The 24,009-nt window shown below is 43.4% G+C and overlaps 1 protein-coding gene across 1 annotated transcript in view; it reads right to left on the bottom strand.

The window, feature by feature from the left end:
- Positions 1-24,009, bottom strand: part of LOC144511619 (AT-rich interactive domain-containing protein 3A-like) — a 468,398-nt gene that overhangs the window by 141,088 nt on the left and 303,301 nt on the right. The window contains exon 3 of the mRNA XM_078241915.1: positions 8,963-9,035. Coding sequence (XP_078098041.1) covers positions 8,963-9,035 — 73 coding nt within the window. The remainder of the gene's footprint in view (positions 1-8,962; positions 9,036-24,009) is intronic.

Below are 24,009 nucleotides of genomic sequence, written 5' to 3'. Positions count from 1 at the left end.
TTACCTCCAGGCCTGGCTGCTCTACACACTCCTAGTTTCCCACATTACTACCCTTTGTAAATTGAGGTCATCCAAAATTTTGTTGTTGTGTTTTAACTCGCACCAGATATGTTCACTTCGTACACCTGTGCTCATTAACCTATCTTGGCTCTCAATCAAGCCTTGATCGCAAAATCCTCACACTTGTTTTCAAATCACTCCATGGCCTCACCCTTCCCTATCTCTGTAATCTCTTTCAGCTCCAAAACCCTCAGAGATTTCTGCCTTATCTAATTTGAACCTTTTGAATATTCCCGATTTTAATTTCTCCACCACTATTGACTGTGCCTTCAGCTGGCTATAGGCCGTAATCTCTGGAATTACTTCCCAGAAGCTCTACATTCTCTATCCCTCCTTCCTGTTTCAATGCAGTCCTTAAAATCCATCACTTTGACCATGTCTTTCGTCATTGACCAAATATCTCCTTATGTGGTTTGGTGCCATGTGTTTTTTTATTATTGTACAACAGCATACATTTTGTTTTGTAATACTCCTAAAGTGCTTTGAGATACTTGGTTCCCTATAAATACAAGTCGGTTGTTGTTTTACAAGAAAAGGATTAGAAAAGGAAAAGGAATGGAGAGTGGGCACTGTCAGTGATCAGCGGCAAACCAAATACATGCTCCATTGAGACATTTCAGTTTCTTTTAGAAAAAGACTATTTGAAGAGCAATGAGGTATGTCAGAAGTATTGATTAAATGACTTTGAGTTTTGATTTGAATACTCTGAGGATTTATATGTGGGTTTCAGACTATCAAGATCCCACGGGAAGAAGAAGAATTAAACTGGCAAATGGTACAGCAAAGTCACTGATGAAAATAAATTCATTCCATAAAAGTGATTTGAGATCATCTTCTTCCAAGTAACTGCTCAGTTACGGATAGTAAATGGACAACAATAAGACACATTTAACAAACATGGAAGGCATTGAAGCAGTTTTACTTTTTTGTATTTTAGAGGCTCCACAACTTAAAGTGGAAAATCATTGGGGAGGCGAAGAGCTAGTGGTATTATAGCTAGACTATTAATCCAGAAACTCAGCTAAGCTTCTGGGGACCCGGGGTCGAATCCCGCCACAGCAGATTGTGGAATTTGAATTCAATGAAAAGTATCTGGAATTAAGAATCCACTGATGACCCTGAAACCATCGCCGGTTGTCAGAAAAACCCATCAGGTTCATTAATGTCCTTTAGGAAAGGAAATCTGCTGTCCTTACCTGGTTTGACCTACATGTGACTCCAGAGCCATAATAATATGGTTGACTCTCAACTGCTCTCGGGCAACTAGGGATAGGCAAAAAATGCTGGCCAGCCAGCGACACCCATGTCCCACGACCCATGTCCCACGAATGAATAAAAAAAAATTAAAAATAGTTGAAACATTAACATTGCCCTCCTGAGATCTCCACTGCTTAAGATGATGAGCCTCTGAGGCATGTTGATCAAAAAGATCTTAAGTTCAATTTTAAGACTATGCTGCATTAGTTAACCTCTGCTTGAGTCCCAAGGCATGTGAGGCCAGTGGAGTATGAAAGTTGATAGAGTTCAGTCTTGAGGTGTAGTTCAACAGGAGATTTTCCTTTCTGCATAAGCCTATAGTTATACACAGAGTTTAATTCTCATGACAATTCAGTGCTGGTAGGAGTTCAAGCTAACATTACATTTCAATTTAAGCATGGAAGAGTGATAGTGTGGTGAACCATCGTTGGTTCTCACTGTGGGATTGTTCTAATGTTGTTGTTGGGCTAGGGTGTTCCCACTGTGGGATTGTTCTAATGTTGTTGTTGGGCTAGGGTGGGATTAATACACCTGTGGTTGTTACTGTTGTGGCACATCCCAGTCGGGCTCCGCCTCCTGGGAGAGGTATAAGACCCCCTGCTCGGGCGGGACCTCGTCAGTCTGGGATAGTGTGTTTACGTTCTATTAGTTCCATTGTTAGACAATAAAAGCCTTCTGTTACCGAAGCTTCGTGCCTCGTGTTCAATTGATGCGCATCAGATAGTACAGGAAACCCTCGTCTTGTGATGTGGAGTACATCATGTGGACCATCGCTGATCAGTGTATCTTAAGCGTAGTACAATTGTACAAGTGTTTCAAAATTCAATCTCCAAAGCAAAGAATCTCTGTACTTCAGCAGCAATCAGCTGAATGTCACAGCATCAAAGAGTTTCTGGATTCTGCTCCCTAAAACATGGTTACTGGAAAGGCAATACTCGACAGATTGAGCTAGAGGGATAGTTAGAAAATGAGAAGTGAGTGACCATTTGGACTCACTGATGCGAGATATCACTGAGTCACGGGGGCTATACATTAGACACACTGGGCTGTAGGACTGTGAGTTGGAAAGTGAGAGTGGCTCAGTGAAGGTTTGTTCTGAGCAGTATTGTGGCACCTGGAGCAAAGGGACTGCCCAGGAAGTAAAGAGACAGGCAGACTGCAAGAGTAGGAGAATAAAATAGCAGCTTCATTGTTAGTCAAGAGAATAATTATGAGTGAAGATTTCAAATGGCATATTGTCTCTCCAGCACCAGGCTGCAGGACATCCTGGAACAGACAGAAAAAACTTGGAAGGGTTGGATTCAATGACATTGTTAGAAATACATTTGATATCTTGAAGATGGTGTTAAGGAATTAGGTACCAGAATGATAAACAAACCTCAAGGACAATAGCCACCAGATCACTTCCTGGGTCACATTCTGGCTTTAGTTAAATCCTTTATATATTTAATTTGGATCTTGTTGTAAACTTAGTGTCAAATTCTGTTTTCTCATGCTCCTGCGAAGCACCTTGGGGACGCGTTATTATGTTAAAGGTGTGACACAAATAGATTTTGTTGTTGCCATGGCTCCAGAAGCATAAGTTTAAAATTCGCTGGTAAGTCAAGAGTTTGATAAATGATCTGAAAGACTGGAACAGAATAGACAGACAGCTGGCAGATGCAGTACAATTAATGAGTACAATTGTGAAGTAATCCATTTTGGGATGAAATACATGGAATAGAAAAATGCTGAAGGGTGTAAGTGAACAGAAAGAGGTGTGGGTTCAAATTCAAGATCCTCTGGAAGTTTAAATGAAAGAGAAAAGTTTTGGGGTAAAAGATTAGAGACTGTGACAACTAACTTGTGAGAGTAATCTCCCCTGGAAGTGCATAAGCTATAAACTGTGTGGAACTCCAAACCTTGCATTTATAAAGCTTTGGACTTACATCAATATTTGTCTGATAACGCGTCTGGGTCTTGGGTCTTACGCCAATGTTTTATAAGAAGAAGTTTTATAAATGCAAGCTTTCTGTAAACTTCAAATAGTGAAGCTACAATTATACTTTCACTGTTTTAATTGTACAATTTTTATGTCACTGACCAAAGCGGTTTATTCATTTGTGTTTCTGCAAATAATTGAAAAGAATGACGAAACCAAATATATAACTTAATATAATACAGACTCCTTTCAGTAGGGAATTTTCCAGCCGACTAATTTAGAGCGTTTCATCAAATTTTCAACTTTTGAATGTGCCAGGGCACCCAGATCCCTCTGTATAATGAGTTCTCCAATCTTTCTCCATTGAAATAGTACACTGCTTGTCTGTTCTTCTTGCCAATGTGGACAAATTCATATTTTCCCACGTGGTACTCCATCTGCCAATGTTTTTTGGCCACTCACTGAACCTGTCTATACCTCCTCTTGACAACTTACTTCCCCACCAATCATGGTATCATCGGCAAATTTAGCTACCATACTTTAAGTCCCTTCACTTGAATCATTGATGTAGCACCGATCCCTGTGACATTACACTTGTTACAGCTTGCTGACCTGAAAAAGACCCTTTATCCCTATTCTCTGCTTTCTGTTAGCTAACCAATCCTTGACCCTTGCTAATATGTTACACCAAGTCCTCAATCTCCCTCTTGCTCCTGCGAGTCTTAGCCACAAGGCATTTCAAGTCCCCTGAACTTTTTCCCTAAGCCCTGACAACAAACCCAAGGCCCATTATCCTGATTCTGAAGTCCCTGATTTCAAACACTTATTCAAAAATTTGGAGCGACCATTCGCCCCCGCCCCTGGAGCACCGTTCTTCATTATAATGATGTCTGAGGTCCAATAGTAACCAGGGCTTCTCAGACATCACCATTTGTGAGCAGGGTTACTAAAGCGGGGCCTGGGGTGGCACCCAAAATTGGGGGTCCTGAAATTATCCTCCAGTGTCGTATAAAGAAAATATCAGATGAACATTTGAGACAGAGGAAGGGATAAGACCCTGGGAAGAGCATGGGGGAATGGGGTTAGTTTGGGACTCCTGTCACAAACAACCAGCAGAAACACATTGCACCAAATATCTCATCCTGAGCTGTAAGCTTCTATTGTTCTCCCACCCATCTTCTGTCTAGCAGTTGAGGTGCACCAATTGTCTCAACAGCTCGAGACAGGGATCAACTAGGATTTTTACTGCTAATCATTATTATCACGGCCTGATTTGCTGAGCGCTTTCCAGCATTTCCTCAATTTATTTCACCATCTGTCAATCCCTGCCATAAAATTAGAAATCTGAATGGCAATTAAAGACAGCATCAGACTCGACTGTAATGCCTTATACAGTCAAATAGCCTTTGGCCAACCTCTACATAGGTTCATTTATGATGAATTGGCTACTTTGATGAGTAAAAGTTTTGATGGGCTAATGTGAACAGGCAGGAAAGTGGAGTTAGAACATAGAACAGTACGGCACAGAACAGGCCCTTCGGCCCACGATGTTGTGCCGAGCTTTATCTGAAACCAAGATCAAGCTATCCCACTCCCTATCACCCTGGTGTGCTCCATGTGCCTATCCAATAACCGCTTAAATGTTCCTAAAGTGTCTGACTCCACTATCACTGCAGGCAGTCCATTCCACACCCCAACCACTCTCTGCGTAAAGAACCTACACGTGATATCCTTCCTATATCTCCCACCATGAACCCTATAGTTATGCCCCCTTGTAAAGCTCCATCCACCCGAGGAAATAGTCTTTGAACGTTCACTCTATCTATCCCCTTCATCATTTTATAAACCTCTATTAAGTCTCCCCTCAGCCTCCTCCGCTCCAGAGAGAACAGCCCTAGCTCCCTCAACCTTTCCTCATAAGACCTACCCTCCAAACCAGGCAGCATCCTGGTAAATCTCCTCTGCACTCCTTCCAGCGCTCCCACATCCTTCTTATAGTGAGGTGACCAGAACTGCACACAATATTCCAAATGTGGTCTCACCAAGGTCCTGTACAGTTGCAGCATAACCCCACGGCTCTTAAACTCCAACCCCCTGTTAATAAAAGCTAACACGCTATAGGCCTTCTTCACAGCTCTATCCACTTGAGTGGCAACCTTTAGAGATCTGTGGATATGGACCCCAAGATCTCTCTGTTCCTCCACAGTCTTCAGAACCCTGCCTTTGACCCTGTAATCCACATTTAAATTAGTCCTAACAATATGAATCGCCTCACATTTCTCAGGGTTAAACTCCATTTGCCATTTTTCAGCCCAGCTTTGCATCCTATCTATGTCTCTTTGCAGCCTACAACAGCCCTCCACCTCATCCACTACTCCACCAATCTTGGTGTCATCAGCAAATTTACTGATCCACCCTTCAGCCTCCTCCTCTAAGTCAATAATAAAAATCACAAAGAGCAGAGGACCAAGCACTGATCCCTGTGGCACTCCGCTAGCAACCTGCCTCCAATCCGAAAATTTTCCATCCACCACCACCCTCTGTCTTCGATCAGACAGCCAGTTACCTATCCAATCGGCTAACTTTCCCTCTATCCCACATCTCCTCACTTTCATCATAAGCCGACCATGGGGGACCTTATCAAACGCCTTACTAAAATCCATGTATATGACATCAACTGCCCTACCTTCATCAACACACTTAGTTACCTCCTCAAAAAATTCAATCAAATTTGTGAGGCACGACTTGCCCTTCACGAATCCGTGCTGACTATCCTGGATTAATCCGCATCTTTCTAAATCGTCGTAAATCCCATCCCTAAGGACCTTTTCCATCAATTTACCAACCACCGAAGTAAGACTAACCGGTCTATAATTACCAGGGTCATTTCTATTCCCTTTCTTAAACAGAGGAACAACATTCGCCATTCTCCAGTCCTCTGGCACCATCCCCGTGGACAGCGAGGACCCAAAGATCAAAGCCAAAGGCTCTGCAATCTCATCCCTTGCCTCCCAAAGAATCCTAGGATATATTTCATCAGGCCCAGGGGACTTATCGACCTTCAGTTTATTCAAAACTGCCAGGACACCCTCCCTCCGAACATCTATTTCCTCCAGCCTATTAGCCTGTAACACCTTCGAGTTGAGACCAACATTAGATCAGCCACGATTGTATTAAATGGCGGAGCAGGCTCGAGGGGCTGAATTCCCTACTCCTGCTCCTTATGTCCTTATGTTGAATAGGGTTGAAGGATGGTCAATAATGTGTTGAAAATGTTACCTCAGCGAAGATACTTTCCAAAGGCGAGGAGCCAAATAAAAAGAAAAACATATTTTTCGATCTCTCACCAGAGAAACAAAATTGATTTTTGTAACCATCAAGGGGGAATTATGTTTGAAGGTTTTCTTCTGTACAAAACAATTAAGCTCATCCTGCGCTTTTTATTACAAATGATAATCTCTCACAGTGACTCAGGTGTGCACGATCATCACACACAATCACATATACCCACACGCGACATTTCAATGAAGCTCTCACCTTGCAGATAATCTGCTGTTGAACTTTTTTAATACCTTTGACATCTGAATGCTAAACTTTCCAATTGCAATGGCACACAGAGGGTGCTCAATGAAACTGAAACCTTAATCAACAAACAAGTCAATATGGTTGGAAGCAAAATAATAGTATTTGATTCCATTTTTTTTTGCGCTTCTCCTGAAGGGGCGAGACTTCCATTTTAAGAGGAGGTTAATTAGACTAACTTTGTCTCAATTTCGACAAAGCATGATTCAACTGCCCCCAATTCCCCTCACTTCCCAGAAGCAAGCTCCCTGACACAGGCTTGAATTCCAACAAGGGCCCAACAAAAGCACTGAAATGAGCCTGACTGCAAGAAATCAATAAGAAGTCTCACAACACCAGGTTAAAGTCCAACAGGTTTATTTGGTAACAAATACCATAAGCTTTCGGAGCGCTGCTCCTTCGTTAGATGGAGTGGAAATGCGCTCTCAAACAGTGCACAGAGACACAAAATCAAGTTACAGAATACTGATTAGAATGCGAATCCCTTCAGCCAACCAGGTCTTAAAGATACAGACAATGTGGGTGGAGGGAGCATTATGCACAGGTTAAAGAGATGTGTATTGTCTCCAGACAGAACAGCTAGTGAGATTCTGCAAGTCCAGGGGGCAAGCTGTGGGGGTTACTGATAATGTGACATAAATCCAACATCCCGGTTTAGGCCGTCCTCATGTGTGCGGAACTTGGCTATCAGTTTCTGCTCAGCGACTCTGCGCTGTCGTGTGTCATGAAGGCCACCTTGGAGAACGCTTACCTGAAGATCCGAGGCTGAATGCCCGTGACTGCTGAAGTGCTCCCCCACAGGAAGAGAACAGTCTTGCCTGGTGATTGTCGAGCGGTGTTCATTCATCCGTTGTTGTAGCGTCTGCATGCCTGCCAATCAACAGTTCCGACACGCCACAGCGAAAAACCGCACCGACCTCCTCAGAAGACAAACACGGGACATGGTGGACAGAGTATCCTTCGTCGTCCAGTACTTCCCCGGAGCGGAGAAGCTACGGCATCTCCTCCGGAGCCTTCAACATGTCATTGATGAAGACGAACACCTCGCCAAGGCCATCCCCACACCCCCACTTCTTGCCTTCAAACAACCGCGCAACCTCAAACAGACCATTGTCCGCAGCAAACTACCCAGCCTTCAGGAGAACAGTGACCACGACACCACACAACCCTGCCACAGCAACCTCTGCAAGACGTGCCGGATCATCGACACGGATGCCATCATCTCACGTGAGAACACCATCTACCAGGTACACGGTACCTACTCTTGCAACTCGGCCAACATTGTCTACCTGATACGCTGCAGGAAAGGATGTCCCGAGGTATGGTACATTGGGGAAACCATGCAGACGCTACGACAACGGATGAACGAACACTGCTCAACAATCACCAGGCAAGACTGTTCTCTTCCTGTGGGGGAGCACTTCAGCAGTCACGGGCATTCAGCCTTGGATCTTCAGGTAAGCGTTCTCCAAGGCGGCCTTCACGACACATGACAGCGCAGAGTCGCTGAGCAGAAACTGATAGCCAAGTTCCGCACACATGAGGACGGCCTAAACCGGGATGTTGGATTTATGTCACATTATCAGTAACCCCCACAGCTTGCCCCCTGGACTTGCAGAATCTCACTAGCTGTTCTGTCTGGAGACAATACACATCTCTTTAACCTGTGTTTAATGCTCCCTCCACCCACATTGTCTGTACCTTTAAGACCTGGCTGGTTGTAGGGATTCGCATTCTAATCAGTATTCTGTAACTTGATTTTGTGTCTCTGTGCACTGTTTGAGAGCACATTTCCACTCCATCTGACGAAGGAGCAGTGCTCCGAAAGCTTATGGTATTTGCTACCAAATAAACCTGTTGGACTTTAACCTGGTATTGTGAGACTTCTTACTGTGTTCACCCCAGTCCAAAGCCGGCATCTCCACATCACCACTGCAAGAAATCAGCCAGAGTGACCATGGGTTTTAACTTGCACCCATTGCACCCCCTGCTTCCACCCACCTGCCCCACCTCCAACCTTCAAACCCAATGGTGGGGCTGTGTTAAATCCAGTCCATATAGTTACAGAATGAGAGAAAGACACAAAAACAAACACACGCAGATACACACACAGAGATTTAGCTTTCTTACAGCTGGACTCACCCCTTTTTTGCATAAAACTGAATAGATCATCCAGAAATTCCTTCCTCTTCGGATCATCATCCAGTTCATACAGCTGAAAGATAAAGCAAATTAAAATAAACTTCGGTTTGTATCACATTCTAAACCCAAAAGTTATAGTTGATGCAGATAAATTCTTAACAGTGAGACTGCCTGTGACCTACAGAAGAACATTGATTTGGGGGTGAGGGGAGATCCAGAGTGACATTCATTGCTTTGATCCTATAGGTTCTTAAACTCTATTCATTTTCCTTTAGCTAGAGGGGTGAGAATAGTTTGAAATGTAGGCTGTGGCTTTGTTAATGGATATTACAGCTGGGAACCTTCGTGGTCCACAAAAACTAAAGACTACTCCCACAACGCACTGTGAAAAGAAAAATCATAAGGGCAATAAAAAAATGTTGCCTAAAAAGATCTTTGAACTCTCTCTTTTACTAGTTATGAAAATAGTGGACATGGGCAAAAAGGCCAGGTGACCAATTATCAAGAATCCATTCGGGTAATGATGAGACCATTCACTTTGCACAGCAGTGCTCCATTATAAACAGCAGAAAATTTGGAAGTTGATAAACGGGGGACATTGTATTTCAATGAAGAATGGAAAGAGAAAACAGGGAATCATCGGCCAGTTAGCCTGACATAGGGCATTGGGAAAATGTTGGAATCTATCATCAAGGAATTCTTAACAACACACTTCGGAAAGTATAGTATGGTTAATCAACAAGGTTTTAGGAAAGGAAAACCCGTTTTGACAATTTATTAAGAGTCTTTTTGAATATGGAGGATAGATTAAAAGGACCCCAGTATGCCCAGATCTAGTAGACCTGTAGTATACCTGGATTTCCAAAAGGCATTCAATAAACCGTCACACAGAAGGATAATAGATAAAAGGCTCATCAACCTGTTGGATAATGTATTAGCATGGATAGAGGATTGGCTAATGGACAGGTAGCAAAGAGTGGGCCTAAAAGAGGCATTTTCAAGTGAGTAGGATATGAGTAGTGGAGAGCTGAAAGGGTCAGTGCTATGGCCTCAGGTATTTACAATTTATATTAATAACTTAGATGAAGAGACAACGTGTAATGTACCTAGGTTTGCTGACAATACAAAGCTCGGTAGAGAGGTAAGCTGTGATAACAACATAGAGAGGCAGCAAAGGGACAGTCAGATTGGGTGAATAGGCAGCAAGAAGACAGATGCAGTGTAATGAGGGGAAGTGTGAAGATATTTACTTTGGCTATAAGAATAGAAACACCAAGCATTGTGAAAGTTCCAAATGGTCCCTCATGCCACCTATACCAAACTATGCCTCTCCAACCACCCTGCATGGCCCCTCATGCCTCCTATGCCAAGTTATGTCCCTCCACCCACCAACCCCCAGGTGTTGCAACAAACTAATGGATTTCTGGGCTCTCAGCCAAACCTTTATATGCATTCTGGGTTGAAAGCTGAGACAACCATTAGAGTACGCGAAACTTCTTAATTTTGTGTAAATAAACATTGTGCAATTGACAGCAGGTATCAGAGAAACAGAGTTGTCAATCAAACAATTAATTCCCTGGGGCTCAGATTTTAAGTCCTTGCAGCTTCTGTTTTGATACTTTAAAATGTCTGGATGATTGACACTTACATTGTCCAGTAGTAAAAGTACTTTTTTAACTTAGTGGAAAGTTATGAACGAATGACTTGATTTTAAAGCTGTTTTACATGTTCTATTGTCATGAATGGGTTCATTGCTTCTACACAGTCAATGGGCATGGAAATGCCACAGCTTGGCATAGGGGGCATGAGGAATCATGGAGGGGAGGATAGGGGGGAGTGGCATTGTGTGGCCTAGGAGTAAGAGGGGTCAAGAGAGTGGTTGGGGGGGCATAGCATGGCATGGGGGAATGAGGGTCTATGTGATGTGGGTGGAGGAGCATTAGGTGGCATGGTTGGGGTATAGGGATTATGTGGGGAGCGAGGGGATGTGAGTGGTAAGAACTAGAGGGCCTTACCTTTTAGCTATAAATGGGCCAAGTCCCATAACAAAAAGGCAGCCTTCCTCAGCATCTAGCACACCGTGTGGCTGCCTTTGACTGCTTTTCTGGGTTGGCTGACCTGACTGGAACCTGCACCAACCCCCTGGACATGATGTTCCTGTCTTGTGGGGACATTCCCCCAAGGCGGGTGTGCGAAGACAGGAATTTTCCGAATCCCACTTTCCCAGAAGGATGGAGTAGCCCTTGCCTCCACAATCCCCCTCCCTCCCACCACGAGATTGCACTCAAAAGCAGGATGGGAGAAGGGTAAAAATCAAGCAATAACTCGTAATGGCAATGTACTGCTTTATTGAATCTGTTTTCTGTTTTTAGACAAATCTACATCCTGACAGCGAAAAATCACAACTGGGACAGGCAGGAGTTATTGGTAGTGGTGGCAATTATTGTCGGTGCAGATTCGATGGGCCGAAGGGTCTTTTCTGCACTGAATGACTCTATGGGCGGAATTTTCCCACCCTGTCCACCACAGACATCGTAGCAGGAGAAACAGGACCATGCACAGGTCCGTTGACCTCAGGTGGGATTTTCCAGACTTGGGGCGAGCGCAGCCGTAAAGTCCTGCCCTATGACTCTATGATTTAAGACACATACACCTGAAAACCACCTCACTTCTTGCCATCTATCTCTTTGCTGTTATTGGACTCTTCTTGTGTACACATTGGTCACTGGGTTTATCTACATAACAGTGGTGACCACGATTTTTTAAAATGAATCTACTTTATTGGCTACAAAGAGCATAGATATATTCTGAGGATACGACAGGCATGCTCTAAAATCAATCTTTCGCTATCTTTTCTTCCACTGGAATGTTTTGAATCCCACTTCAGGGCTAAAAATGGAGGAGAATGGATTTGTGATGATTTTTCAGGTCTTGAATATTTACAAGCCCTCTTACGTCCAGCTCAGATTCCTAATTTATTAGAAAGCTGCATTGTTGGGAGTGAACCGCTCACGTTTGATTATTGCTGTTTCCGTTCATAAATTCTTTAACGGATGCCTGTACACTCACGGACTTGTTAACGGAGAGATTGTCAAAAGAAGGTTGTCAACAGAATGCAACATGTGGTCCAGGCCTGTGACATGATGGATAGTGAAACATCCTGTGATGTCAGGTTGTTGGCATTTTAATATCTTATACCGTGCAACGAAAGCAAAAGTGGTAGCGTGAGTTCCAACCTCACACCATTCCTTAGTCATCTAAGGGAGTTTTTAACCAGCCTTCATTGCAAAGCACATTTTTTTATGACTGCTTAATGACAACTTAATGCAGCTTTTTAATCATTTGTTTCTGATGTTGTGCACATTAAAAACCAGCCCAACTCCCACTGTTAATAATTAAAAATATTGAAACAGAGAAAATATATACAAAGGGGGAAGAGGAGGAGGAGAATATAATAATCAAACCTCGTGTTAGCAGGTCATTTTCTCTGATTAAGTGCTAGAACGCTTCTTGCATTTGACAGTATGTGTTTCCGTGCATTTGGAAGTAGTTAAATCTGTTTGCAACCGGTTGGGAGGGTCTTCTGCCTCTTTGCTGATTAACATTGAAAAACTCTCAATACCTGAATGGCTGTACCATTCTGAGCCAATTGAAATGTGACAATTTTGAATGTATTACCTCTGAAACATTAGTTTCTGTGCATGTGTGTGGGCATGCTTTCACTCTTCTTTTCCACGGCCACCAGATTGCTTAATGAATACATTTCTCCCACTATTTGCGTGTGGTCATTAACTTCATCTTTAATGTGTCAACAACTGTTAAAATGGTGCAGCAACGGAATTTTGCATAAATATAATAAGCACAGTTCTATCAAAAAAACCTAGACTCTCCTGCAGGGTACACCTGATACCTTTCTTGTCCGCTTGTCTAAAAAATTCCATTGATGTGTAGTTTGTAAACTAGTTAAGAAGCAGAGATAGAGGCAGAAATGTGAACGTCACATTTTACGATGGTGTGTAACAGGTGAGAAGCAAAAAAGCAATTTTTCTTATTTCCATATTAGTCTACATATTGACAGTCTGGTTCATAAATCACTTTCATTTGTTAATTATTGCTGAAATAAGGTAAATGCCAAGGTTCCTTACACCCTAGTCCTTCAATCTCACCTTTAACTATTTCACTGCAGGTCATAAAGTATGTAACCCATTTTTTTTTCCAATATGCAGTATCTACATCTATTTTCAATTGCATTCCCCACTATTATATTCTTTTACACATTTAGGCTGTCTTTTCTAATAGATCCTTGGCTATCTCACATAACTTAATCGCCCTCCTAGTCTGCTATCATCCCTGAGTTGATAACTTTGCATTGAGTTAGGGCGGCACGGTAGCACAGTGGTTAGCACTGCTGCTTCACAGCTCCAGGGTCCTGGGTTCAATTCCCGGCTCGGGTCACTGTCTGTGTGGAGTTTGCACATTCTCCTCGTGTCTGCGTGGGTTTCCTCCGGGTGCTCCGGTTTCCTCCCACAGTCCAAAGATGTGTGGGTTAGGTTGATTGGCCAGGTTAAAAAAAAATTGCCCCTGAGAGTCCTGGGATGTGTAGGTTAGAGGGATTAGCGGGTAAATATGTGGGGGTAGGGCCTGGGTGGGATTGTGGTCGGTGCAGACTCGATGGGCCGAATGGCCTCCTTCGGCACTGTAGGGTTTCTATGAGTTTCGGATTTGGAATATTGCTGCTAAATGTATCCATTTCACCTCCCCTACCCCATCCCCAACCACCTATTCCCCTAATATCTGCACATTATTTCCATTTTTCTAGTTACCTTATCTATTTTCAGGCTTTATTTTGCATTTCCATTATTTATACAACTTCCGATGTGCACCAGCTTGCTGGTATTTGATTTAATTTGATTTATTATTGTCATATGTATTAGGATACAGTGAAAAGTATTGTTTCTTGCACGCTATACAGACAAAACATACTGTTCATAGAATACACAGGGAAGATGGAAAGGAGCGGGTTCAGAATGGAGTGTTACAGTCATAGCTAAGGTGTTGAGAAAGATTAATATATGATGGATTAATACATTCAAAAGTCTGATGGCAGCAGGGAAGAAGCTGTTCTTGAGTCAGCTGATACGTGATCTCAGACTTTTGTATCTTTTTCCTGACGGAAGGAGGTGGAAGAGGGTATGTCTGGGTAGTAGGTTTGTCGAATGGCACAGTTTTAACAGCAGCTTGAACTCACTTACTGGGAACAGGTTAATGCTGATCTTTCGTGCAAATCATGAAATCTAGGCAACCATATCATTAGCTCACCACAATCCACTTGCTATATTGCTAGATAGAGATTGACAGGAGCTTTTTCTTCTATTAGCTACCATTTGCTAATGATTTTATTGTTTGATACAAATTATTCCATTATTTGACCAAATATTGACATAAAACTAATAAGCTTCCTGGAATGGACCTGCCATCATCTTTGAATGTCGGTACTAAATGAGTTTGTTTGCAATCTGTTGGGACCTCCCCAGTGTTCAATGACTCACAATAAGACCATGTATAAAGTTACTACAACAGATACAATGCAGTTGCCCAGTTTAAGAAAACTGTTAAAGGCACAGGAGGCTGTTTTCTAGTTCCTGCCTTGTTAAACCAGAAATGCCTACTAACCAACAGTAAAACAGTCAAGGAGTCACTTTACACAGTCACAATGTCAAGCAGCAATTTATATGTCACAGCTTACTTTACTGCATGCCTTGACCTATGACCCTCCCTGCTGACAGCGATGGGCACCTTGCCAAATCCTCTCAGTTAAAGCAGTAAAATAATCCACAGAGAAAAGCTGCGATAAAACTACCAAAGCTTAACGCATGCATAAATACTGCAGCTTATAACTGTCAAAATTAAAGGCATGAATTAGAAGTAAGAAAGTATTTGCATTTATAGAGTAACTTTGATGGCCTCAGGATGCCATCAAAGTGCTTCATAGTTAATGAAGTAATTTTAAAAATGTTGTCAGTGTTTCAAAAGTAGAGAAAAATGGCAACCTATATGCACACACGCCACTATGAGTTATATAGGCACAGATTCTGTTTAAGTGACGTCGATTGAAGACTAAATATTGGCTAGGACACCAAAAGCATTCGCTTTCTCTTCTGCAGTCTTTTACATTAATCTAAGAGGACAGATGGGCCTCAGTTTAACAGATCTGAAAGACAACACTGTTGGCAGTGAAGCACTCTCCCAGTACTGCACTGTCTGTCAGCCTGTATTGTGCTTTAGTCTCTAAATTGACTCTTGAATGCCTGACCTTTTGACTCAGATGTGAGGATGCTATCAATGAAGCCAGGCTGACAACATTTATCTTTATTAATTTAACTCAAATTATTTCATTTAATTTTAATGTGATTTTTAATTGTTAACTCTAATAAATCGAATGCTCAAAATGCAATTTAGTACTCAGTCTCACTGGACGATTTCATAGATATTTTAAAGCACACTCAGCAAATGACTTCACATTTTTGGGACTGTTGCATTTTGTTTTGTTTTAACTATTCCTTTTCAATATTTTCCCCCCTTTTTTTCTGGCAATATTCTCCCCTCTCCATTCAGAAGGCAGTGACTAGCTTCACATGGGTTCATCATCTCCAACTGCCTGGGCCAAGCACCCAGTGTGTCATCAACAGTTGAATGGGTTAATCATATTCATGAAGCAATTAGCTAATGTACTTGGTGTTATGATCCAAGGTCATGGGCAGAGATCTGGTTAGAGATCAATAACGTTTGTTTAAAGTAGATAAAGTTTGAGGTTCAAGATGCTTACTGAGTGAATAAAGCCACACGATTACACAGGTTTGGACCAACCAAAAAGAAACAATACAAAAAATATGTGATATATTTAAATAGATGCAGGGTTGCTTTAAGAGCTGATCACATGATTTGATGGTGATGTCATTAGGGTGTTGCAGAGGCTGCTGTTTTGGTTTGTGCTTTGTACAGGCAAGACCTCTTAGAATAAATCTGTTATTGTTAGTTCGAATCTACGAGTGCAAACAACATCTTTTCTTCTTGTTAAAACCCACAACCTCTAACATAGTTAGAACATTATACTATACAAGTTCAGAAAGTTAAAATAAGTTACAAGATCTGTCTTATGTTCTAATATTCAGGTAAGTATGAGGTATATGCGAATTAACAGGTGAACTGTGGTCAGACACTTCACACTACAACAATAGATGACAAATGCAACCAAAACAGATCTCATGGGTTTCTCAACAACACACCCAGATACATGTCACATTATGAGCCAGCCAATCTCACATCGGTTCCTGGTCTCAAATTTGAAAATTTTACCTTGGAATTCTCTCCAAACATTGCTCTCACTCAAACAGCTTCAACGATGACCCACCTCGCAGGGTGTCAATCCCACCTTCTGAGATTCCTTTCCCTTGGATCTCTGAGTACACTCAAGCTTCACCTTCCAAACACACTCTCAGACCTTCAGTCATACCAAGCAGAACACCACTATTCCAAAGGGGTACCTTTGTCCCAGTAGCCCGCAGAATGGGTCACCAAATTTCAGCTGCCTTCTCAGATCTTCAAGGTTCCTCTTGGATTCACTTAACTGAAAGCCTGCTTCTTGCAACTTTTACTTTAATTTGGAGCCTATTTCTCTACTTATTTCTTATAACTTGACTTATGTGGACCTATGTCCTTATTCCTTGCCTGGGACTACCGTTTGGGACTTTTCCCTGTCCCCATGCTGTGTCCTGCTTCTGGGACACCTACTTAATAATGACACTCCCTTTCAGGTCATCTGACCTGCCTTTCTGCACCTTTCTCTCTTTCTTTCTGTCTTCTGTACAGGCCCAAAGTTCGTCGGGAACCGGAGTTTCCAACCTATGAACTAAAGAATGTAAGTATTTGAATTTCATCACACTGGTCAGAAAGGAATATGGGATAGGTTTCCAAACTTTGCACTAAAAATAAAGATTTGTAATGATACAGCGCTTTTCACGACCACCAGACATCTCAAAGCTCTTTGCAGCCAACAAAGTACTTTTGAAGTGTAATCACTGTTGCAATGTAAACATTGCTGGTTGACTATAGACACTGCCCATTTTTCAATTCCACTGAAACCAATCATAAACTAAAAATGGGGCGGTTTCAATAAATGTTAGTCAATTCTCAGCACTAGACAAAGTTGAAAATCTATTGCTGTATTTCCTGAATAATAAAATAAACCACCTACATCTTTGTATCCCAATAATCTCTGCCTTGCTACCTCCCTCTCCTCCTTGAAGAGACTCTCCTTAAAACCTACATCGTTGATTAAGTTTTTAGTCACCTATCCTCATATCCCCTTACGTGGATCGGTATCAAATTTTCTCACTACACCTATGAAGCAGCCTGGGATGTTTTACGTCATGATGGTGCTATTTTTTACTGTTGTTGTTCATGTGTGCCATTACCCAGTTACTGCCAATTTTAATCACGTAGCAAAAATTACGAACTATTTATTCAAAACAAGCGTATAACTTCGTTAACACATATCAAGCAAAGGAAATGTTCCCTCATATGTAATATACTCCTCACTTTCCAAATACTTTCCATTGCTTTTTATCTCTTTGTCAAAAATTGGTAAACTATCTGGTCAGTAATTAATTGGACACCAACCTGTGTCTGCAAGGGTTTCCTCCGGATGCTCCGGTTTCCTCCCACAGTCCAAAGGATGTGCTGGTTGGGTTGATTGGTTATGCTAAATTGCCCCTTAGCGTCAGGGGGACTAGCTAGGATAAATGCATGGGGTAATGGGGATAGGGCCTGGGCGGGATTGTGGTCGCTGCAGACTCGATGGGCCGAATGGCCTCCTCCTGCACTGTAGGAATTCTGTGATTTCTGTGACCTCCCTGAGAATTGTGTCCAATTCATTTAAAGACTAGACCAGGTAAGAATGGCACATTTCATGCACTCTTGAACATTAGTGAACCAGAGGGGTTTTTACGACAATCAGCGATGGTCACCATCACTGAGACTAGCTTTATAATTCCAGCTTTTATCAATTGAATTCAAATTCCACCAGCTGCCATGCACCCATCTCCCCAGAGCATCAGCCTGGGCCTGTGGATTACTTGTCCAGTCACTTTACCACTTAGCCACTATCTCCCCCTAAATAAGCACACTTTTCACTATCTGCAAAATAAAAAGTGCATCCTTTTATTCATTTCAACTGACTAAAATGTTCACAAAATATGGATATGAGTTGGTGGGATGAGCTGGTGTACAGCTCGGCCTATACACCAATTCAATCTCTGAGATTTGATTCCATTATAGTTTACGAGTACTTTTAAATTGAAAGAAATGTATCTAATCAGCTTTGTGTAACAGGTTAATTAACAAACACACCATTATTGACATATGCTAATATGCCTTTACGAGACATTTGTACAAAGACAGATGAACCCCTGAAGCACAGCAAGTAAATTTAACACATTCACAAGATTACTGGTATTTCTATATCAAGAGCCCAGTTGTTAATGGTGCTTGTGAAATACAAAGTACTCATTAATGATTTACAGACATGATCCTCCCTCAGTTTGGATCCCACTCTGCACTCATATCCAAGGTAGGTGTTGATAAAAAACATTCAGTGAATTTATTCTATTTGTGCCCTTAATTGTGGTCCCTGACGGTGAAGGTGAAAAGTGTGGGCGCAACTTTGATGAGGAGCGGTAAGATTTTTCTGTTTTTTTTGGAATCGTCACAGTCAACATGATAGGATTTAATGCTCTTCCCCAAGGTGAGTTTGGTAGCCAATGAGGGGGGGGCGGGGGGGGGGGGGGGGGGGGGGGGGGGGAGGGCAACATTCAATCAGGTGGGAGGGTGACAGGTGGGGTTACCTATACCTTCCTTCCTCTGCCCCGATTAAGTCCGGAGCAGGAAGGCTTATGGTTGGCCTTCCCGCCATGCTGCCACAATAAATGCCCATTAAAGGAGCTCATCCTGCCACTGCTGGTATTTGGCCAGCAGCTGTCGGTGGACTTGCCATGCATTAAGCCCACAAGCCAAACTCTGTTGTCGCTTTATTAAATTTATTCTTTCATGATATGTGGGCATTGCAGGCTAGGTCAGCATTTATTGCCCATTCCTAATTGCCCTTCAGAAGGTGGTGGTGAGCCAACCTCTTGCAATCCATGTGCTGTAGGTACACCCACAGTGCCATTAGGGAGGTAGGTCCAGGATTTTGACCCAGCGACAGTGAAGGCAATTTTGTTCTCAGTGAGGATGGTTCCAAGTCAGGAGGCGAACCTTCAGGTGGTGATGTTCCCATGTATCTACTGTCCTTAGCCTTCTACATGGCATGGGTCGCAGGTTTGGTAGGTGCTGTCAAAGGAGGCTTGACAAATTGCTGTTCATTATGATCATGGCTGATCATCAAATTCAATATCCTGATCCTGCCTCCCCACAATATATTCCTTGGTCCCTTTAGCCCCAAGAGCTATCTCTAATTTCTTCATACATCTTTGCATGTATGGACTGGGCTTCATTCATGACCCTTTGTAGTTTCTTGCAGGCTTGGACAGAGCAGGGGTCATATCAAGCTTTGATTCAACCAGAAAGAAAGCTTCCTATGTGCATCTGTCAATGTTGGTGAGAGTCGTAGTGGACATGCCAAATTTCTTTAGCCTCCTGAGAAAGTAAAGGCATTGGTGAGCTTTCTTAACTATAGGGCCTGATTTTACCATTTTGAGTCTAAGTGCCAAATCTGGGCGTCAAATAGGTCCGAGCCTGGAATCCTCTTTCCAGCGCACCCATACGCGTTTTGCCGGCTCTGGTCCGATTCGCACTGTGGGTGGGGCTTAGCGCTGGTGGAGCTATCGGAGCTCTGAACTGCGCAAGCAGGGTTCGAAAAAAATCTGACAGAGCGCACCGGGGCGCGAAAGAAAAAAAAAGCAGAGAGCGGCTCTCTGACGGTCATCCTCTGGTCGGCGTGGGGGACCCAGATCATCCTCTGGTCCGGTGGGGGGTGGGAGGTTCCGCTGCCACTCTGCGGGCGATCCCTCCTTCCCACCGGAGGAACGAATGCCTCCTGCTGGAGTGGACGTGCGGCCATGCCATCCCACAAAACTTTCCGGATGAAGCGATTCCTCACGAAGAAGATGGAGCAGAACCGGCCGATTCCACAGTGGATCTGCATGAAAACTGGCTACAAGATCAGTACAAGTCCAAGAGGAGACACTGGAGAAGGACCAAGCTGGGCCTATAAAGGGATACACCATCACTGGTACACTACCAGCCACAGCCATCTCTCCCGCCCTCTTGCCCCTGCAGGGAAGAGTAATCTGTGGCTGGTAGTGTACCAGTGATGGTGTATCCCTTGACAGGCCCAGCTTGGTCCTTCTCCAGTGTCTCCTCTTGGACTTGTACTGATCTTGTAGCCGGTTTTCATGCGGATCCACTGTGGAATCGGCCGGTTCTGCTTCATCTTCTTAGCGAGGAATCGCTTCATCCTGAAGGTTTTGTGGGATGGCATGGCCGCGCGTCCACTCCGGCAGGGGGGATTCATTCCTCCGGTGGGGAGGAGGGATCGCTCACAGAGTGGCGGAGGACCCCCCTGCCCCCTCCCTCCTCAGCGATCGGCCGCAGACTGGCAGCGTCCCCCCTGCCCCCCGACCAGAGGATGATCTGGGTCCCAATCCCCCCCCCCCCACCCCCCCCCTCCCCCCACCTCTCTCCCCCTCCCCCCCCCAACCAGAGGATGACCTGGGTCAGAGAGCCGTTGGAGCCTCTGACCCCGCTCTTCGGAAACTGCAGCGACAACTTCAGACTTTTATTTACCAGGTCGTTATAAGCGCGGATCCGGATCGGGCCAGAAGACGGTAAAGTGGGATTTGGTGGTAGAGTTGGGCGCGCGGTTCATTAAGTCGATTTAAATACATGTAAATGCATTTAAATCGTCGGGCCGCCCGATTCAGGCACGGGCTTGAATCGGGTGTCGGTAAAGCCGCGATCTGCTCGGAATCGGGTGCAGATCGCGGTATAGGCCCGACGCCCAACTTTACCGTGATTTCGCACCCGAAAACGGGCACGAAGTTTTGGTAAAATCAGGCCCATAGTGTTGGCATGGAGGCACCAGGACAGGTTGTTGGTGATTTGGACATCTAGAAATTTGAAGCTCTCAGCCACTTTGTCCCCATTGATGTAGACATGGGCATGTCCTCCACTATGCTTCCTGAAGTCAATGACTATCTCTTTCATTTTATTGACATAAGGGAAAGATTATGGTCGGCGCACCAGTTCACCAGATTCTCCATCTCATCATTGTTTGGAATCTGACCCACTACGGTGATGTGATCAGCAAACTTGAAAATCGAGTTGGATGGGAATTTGGCCACACAGTCATAGGTGTATAAGGAGTATAATAAGGGGCTGAGTACACAGCCTTGTGGGGCGTCGGTGTTGAGAATTATCGTGGAGGAGGTGTTGTTGCCTATCCTTACTGATTGCGGTCTGTGGGTTAGGAAGTCCAGGATCCAGTCGCAGGGAAAGTTGTTGAACCCCAGGCCATGGAGTTTGGAGATGAGGTGCCTCATTGGCAATTAACTTGGCAGGGCATCACAAATATAGGTGATGTGGGGCTCTCGCCATCTCTCCAGTCACTGGGCCAGGCTCCCAAAGCTTACATTAAATTCTGCCTCATGATTCAGATTTAGACATTACTGAATGGGGAGGATATTCAAATGGAACTTCTCAGTGCTATATAGCTTTCCTCAATGTATTTTGACTGTTGAACTTGGTAATCAATGGTTCTTTATTTTTGCAGGGACGGTGGCATCCCCATAATGCAAACAAGAATAAGTTAAAAATTCCACCAATGTCAGATGTTATCTTTGTAAAGTGCCATCTACGGTGGTGAAAGGACATCACTAAATATGCCATGCAATCAATGTGATTGAAAAAAACAGGAATGACCTTCTGAAAAACAGGGCACCAGAAATCAGGCCCCAGAGATAATAAGTGAATAGTTAGTAGTGTATTAGGCCTCATCAATCTTGGAACTCAAACAGTTCAATATTGAACATTACTCAGGGGCTTGGTGGAAGAACTGTACAACATAATTTCTCTGTGAAATACATATACCTAAGCACATCTGACATGCAGAAGGCAACTGATATTTACATTGTTACCGCAGTAACAAAGGTTTATTATATATTATTTGAGGTCACTGGGGCAGTCCTAATGCAAGCATTGCAAAACCTCTTTACGATGCACAACTGGGTTTGAAATTCCTCTAAAAATTGATTTAACAGAAGGCTTTTTAAAATATCTATCTGTTTATACCTTGTTCTTTTTCCTTTTATTGAATATTCTCATAGGTGTTCGAGGAACTCACCGGACTCACGTCCCATTCTTGGAGATGAGAGAAGGCAGGCAGCCTGCTCCAAGGTGGATTAATTATCCAGTGACCTAGCGTACTGATCTGGGGACACTGATTCAAATCCCACCATGGCAGCTGGTGAATTTGATTTCAATAAACATCTGGAATTACAAGAAGGAGACAATTTCCAGTGCCCGGTCCTTTGCCATTGACTTTGCAGGATTTATTCCTGAATGCTTGTGGAGCTGGCTTCAAGAAGGACACTTGTGTTTGCTCAATGATCCTCACAATGAATCTAGAGGATGATGGAATTTCTCTTGGGTTCTTATGTGTTGTTGACACACAGTCCAGACCTCAGTACAGGAGTGTGTTGGTGATAACTTTCTGTACACGAGGACTTCAATTGACTTTTGGAGGTCTTTGCTGTTAAAAACACATGGCCATCATTTGTAGAAGGCTGAGGTGGCCCAGATGATCTGCTGTTGGTTTGCCTCACCATTGGAAAAGTTTTGAGGGAGGTGGCTGCTAAGGTATGGGAAGTTGACAACACATTCCAGAGTCTCAACATACATGACAGAAAGAATATTTGGCTGACCTGGTATGGGTTGAAATGAATTTTGCTTTGGCAACATTCAAGAATAGGCCGTGTTTCTTGTATGTGAAATTGAAGACATCATGAGTAGCTTGCAGATTTGGTGCAGAGTGGACGACAACACTGCAGTCATCCGCAAACTGTAGATCATGAACATCGGTGGTAGTCAATTTAATTTTGGCACAGAGGCAACTGAGGTTAAAGAGTTTTCCATCTAGACAGTATTCAATTCTAATGACCAACTAATCTATTCTTGTGATATTGATTTGAGGGATCAATATTGGTCAGGACACTGGTGATAACTTCCTGCTCCTCTTCAAAATAGTGGCCAGAATTCTCCGGCCGTTCATGCCTCGCCGCCACTGCCTGCGGGAATGGAGAAGTTGACGCTCAGCCAAATCTCCATTCAATGCAGTGGGCAAAATTGGAGAATCCAGCCCAATGTCATGGGATCTTTTATATCCACCCGAACAGGCAGATGTGGCCTTGGGTTTACATCTTAACCAAAGGACGCCTCCAATGACAGCATTTCCTCAGTACTGCACTTGTGCTCCAGATAGGGAAGAGTGTTACGAACTGAGCCACGGATGTGTGAGGTAGCAACATTGTATTTTGTATTTCTTATTTTCTCCCATTTTCCTGTACTGAGCAGCTCCTACCACATTTGCCTATGAATTGGAAGCCTGAGACATTATATTGACACATGTTCCTGTTGGAATTAGTGAATACTGATCAGGAATAGGAATCCTACTTACTTTTCATCACTCCTAGCTCACATGACATTGCGGGCAACCATTGTGTACCTGCTACTCCACTTGGCATTGTATATCTCAGTGCATAGCAGAGATCAACCCTGCCAATGTCATGGTCTAGGTCGACACATTCACTCCATCGCAGTCAAAGGACTGAGCCTGGGACCTATCTGTTTTCAATGGCTCAGCCACACCAGGCTGTGCATTTCCAACCTAGCTATTCAGACAGCTGAGAAATCCAAGCTGTATTGCTGATATCATTGCTTTGAAAAATCCACCATTCCTGAGTATTTTCCATATATTAATCAACTCTAGCTCTCGC

The sequence above is a fragment of the Mustelus asterias genome, chromosome 1 (assembly GCF_964213995.1).
Source record: "Mustelus asterias chromosome 1, sMusAst1.hap1.1, whole genome shotgun sequence".
Classification (NCBI taxonomy): Eukaryota; Metazoa; Chordata; class Chondrichthyes; order Carcharhiniformes; family Triakidae; genus Mustelus; species Mustelus asterias.
The sequence above is the reverse complement of the archived record's forward strand: the minus strand, read 5'-3'. Positions and strand labels throughout refer to the sequence as shown.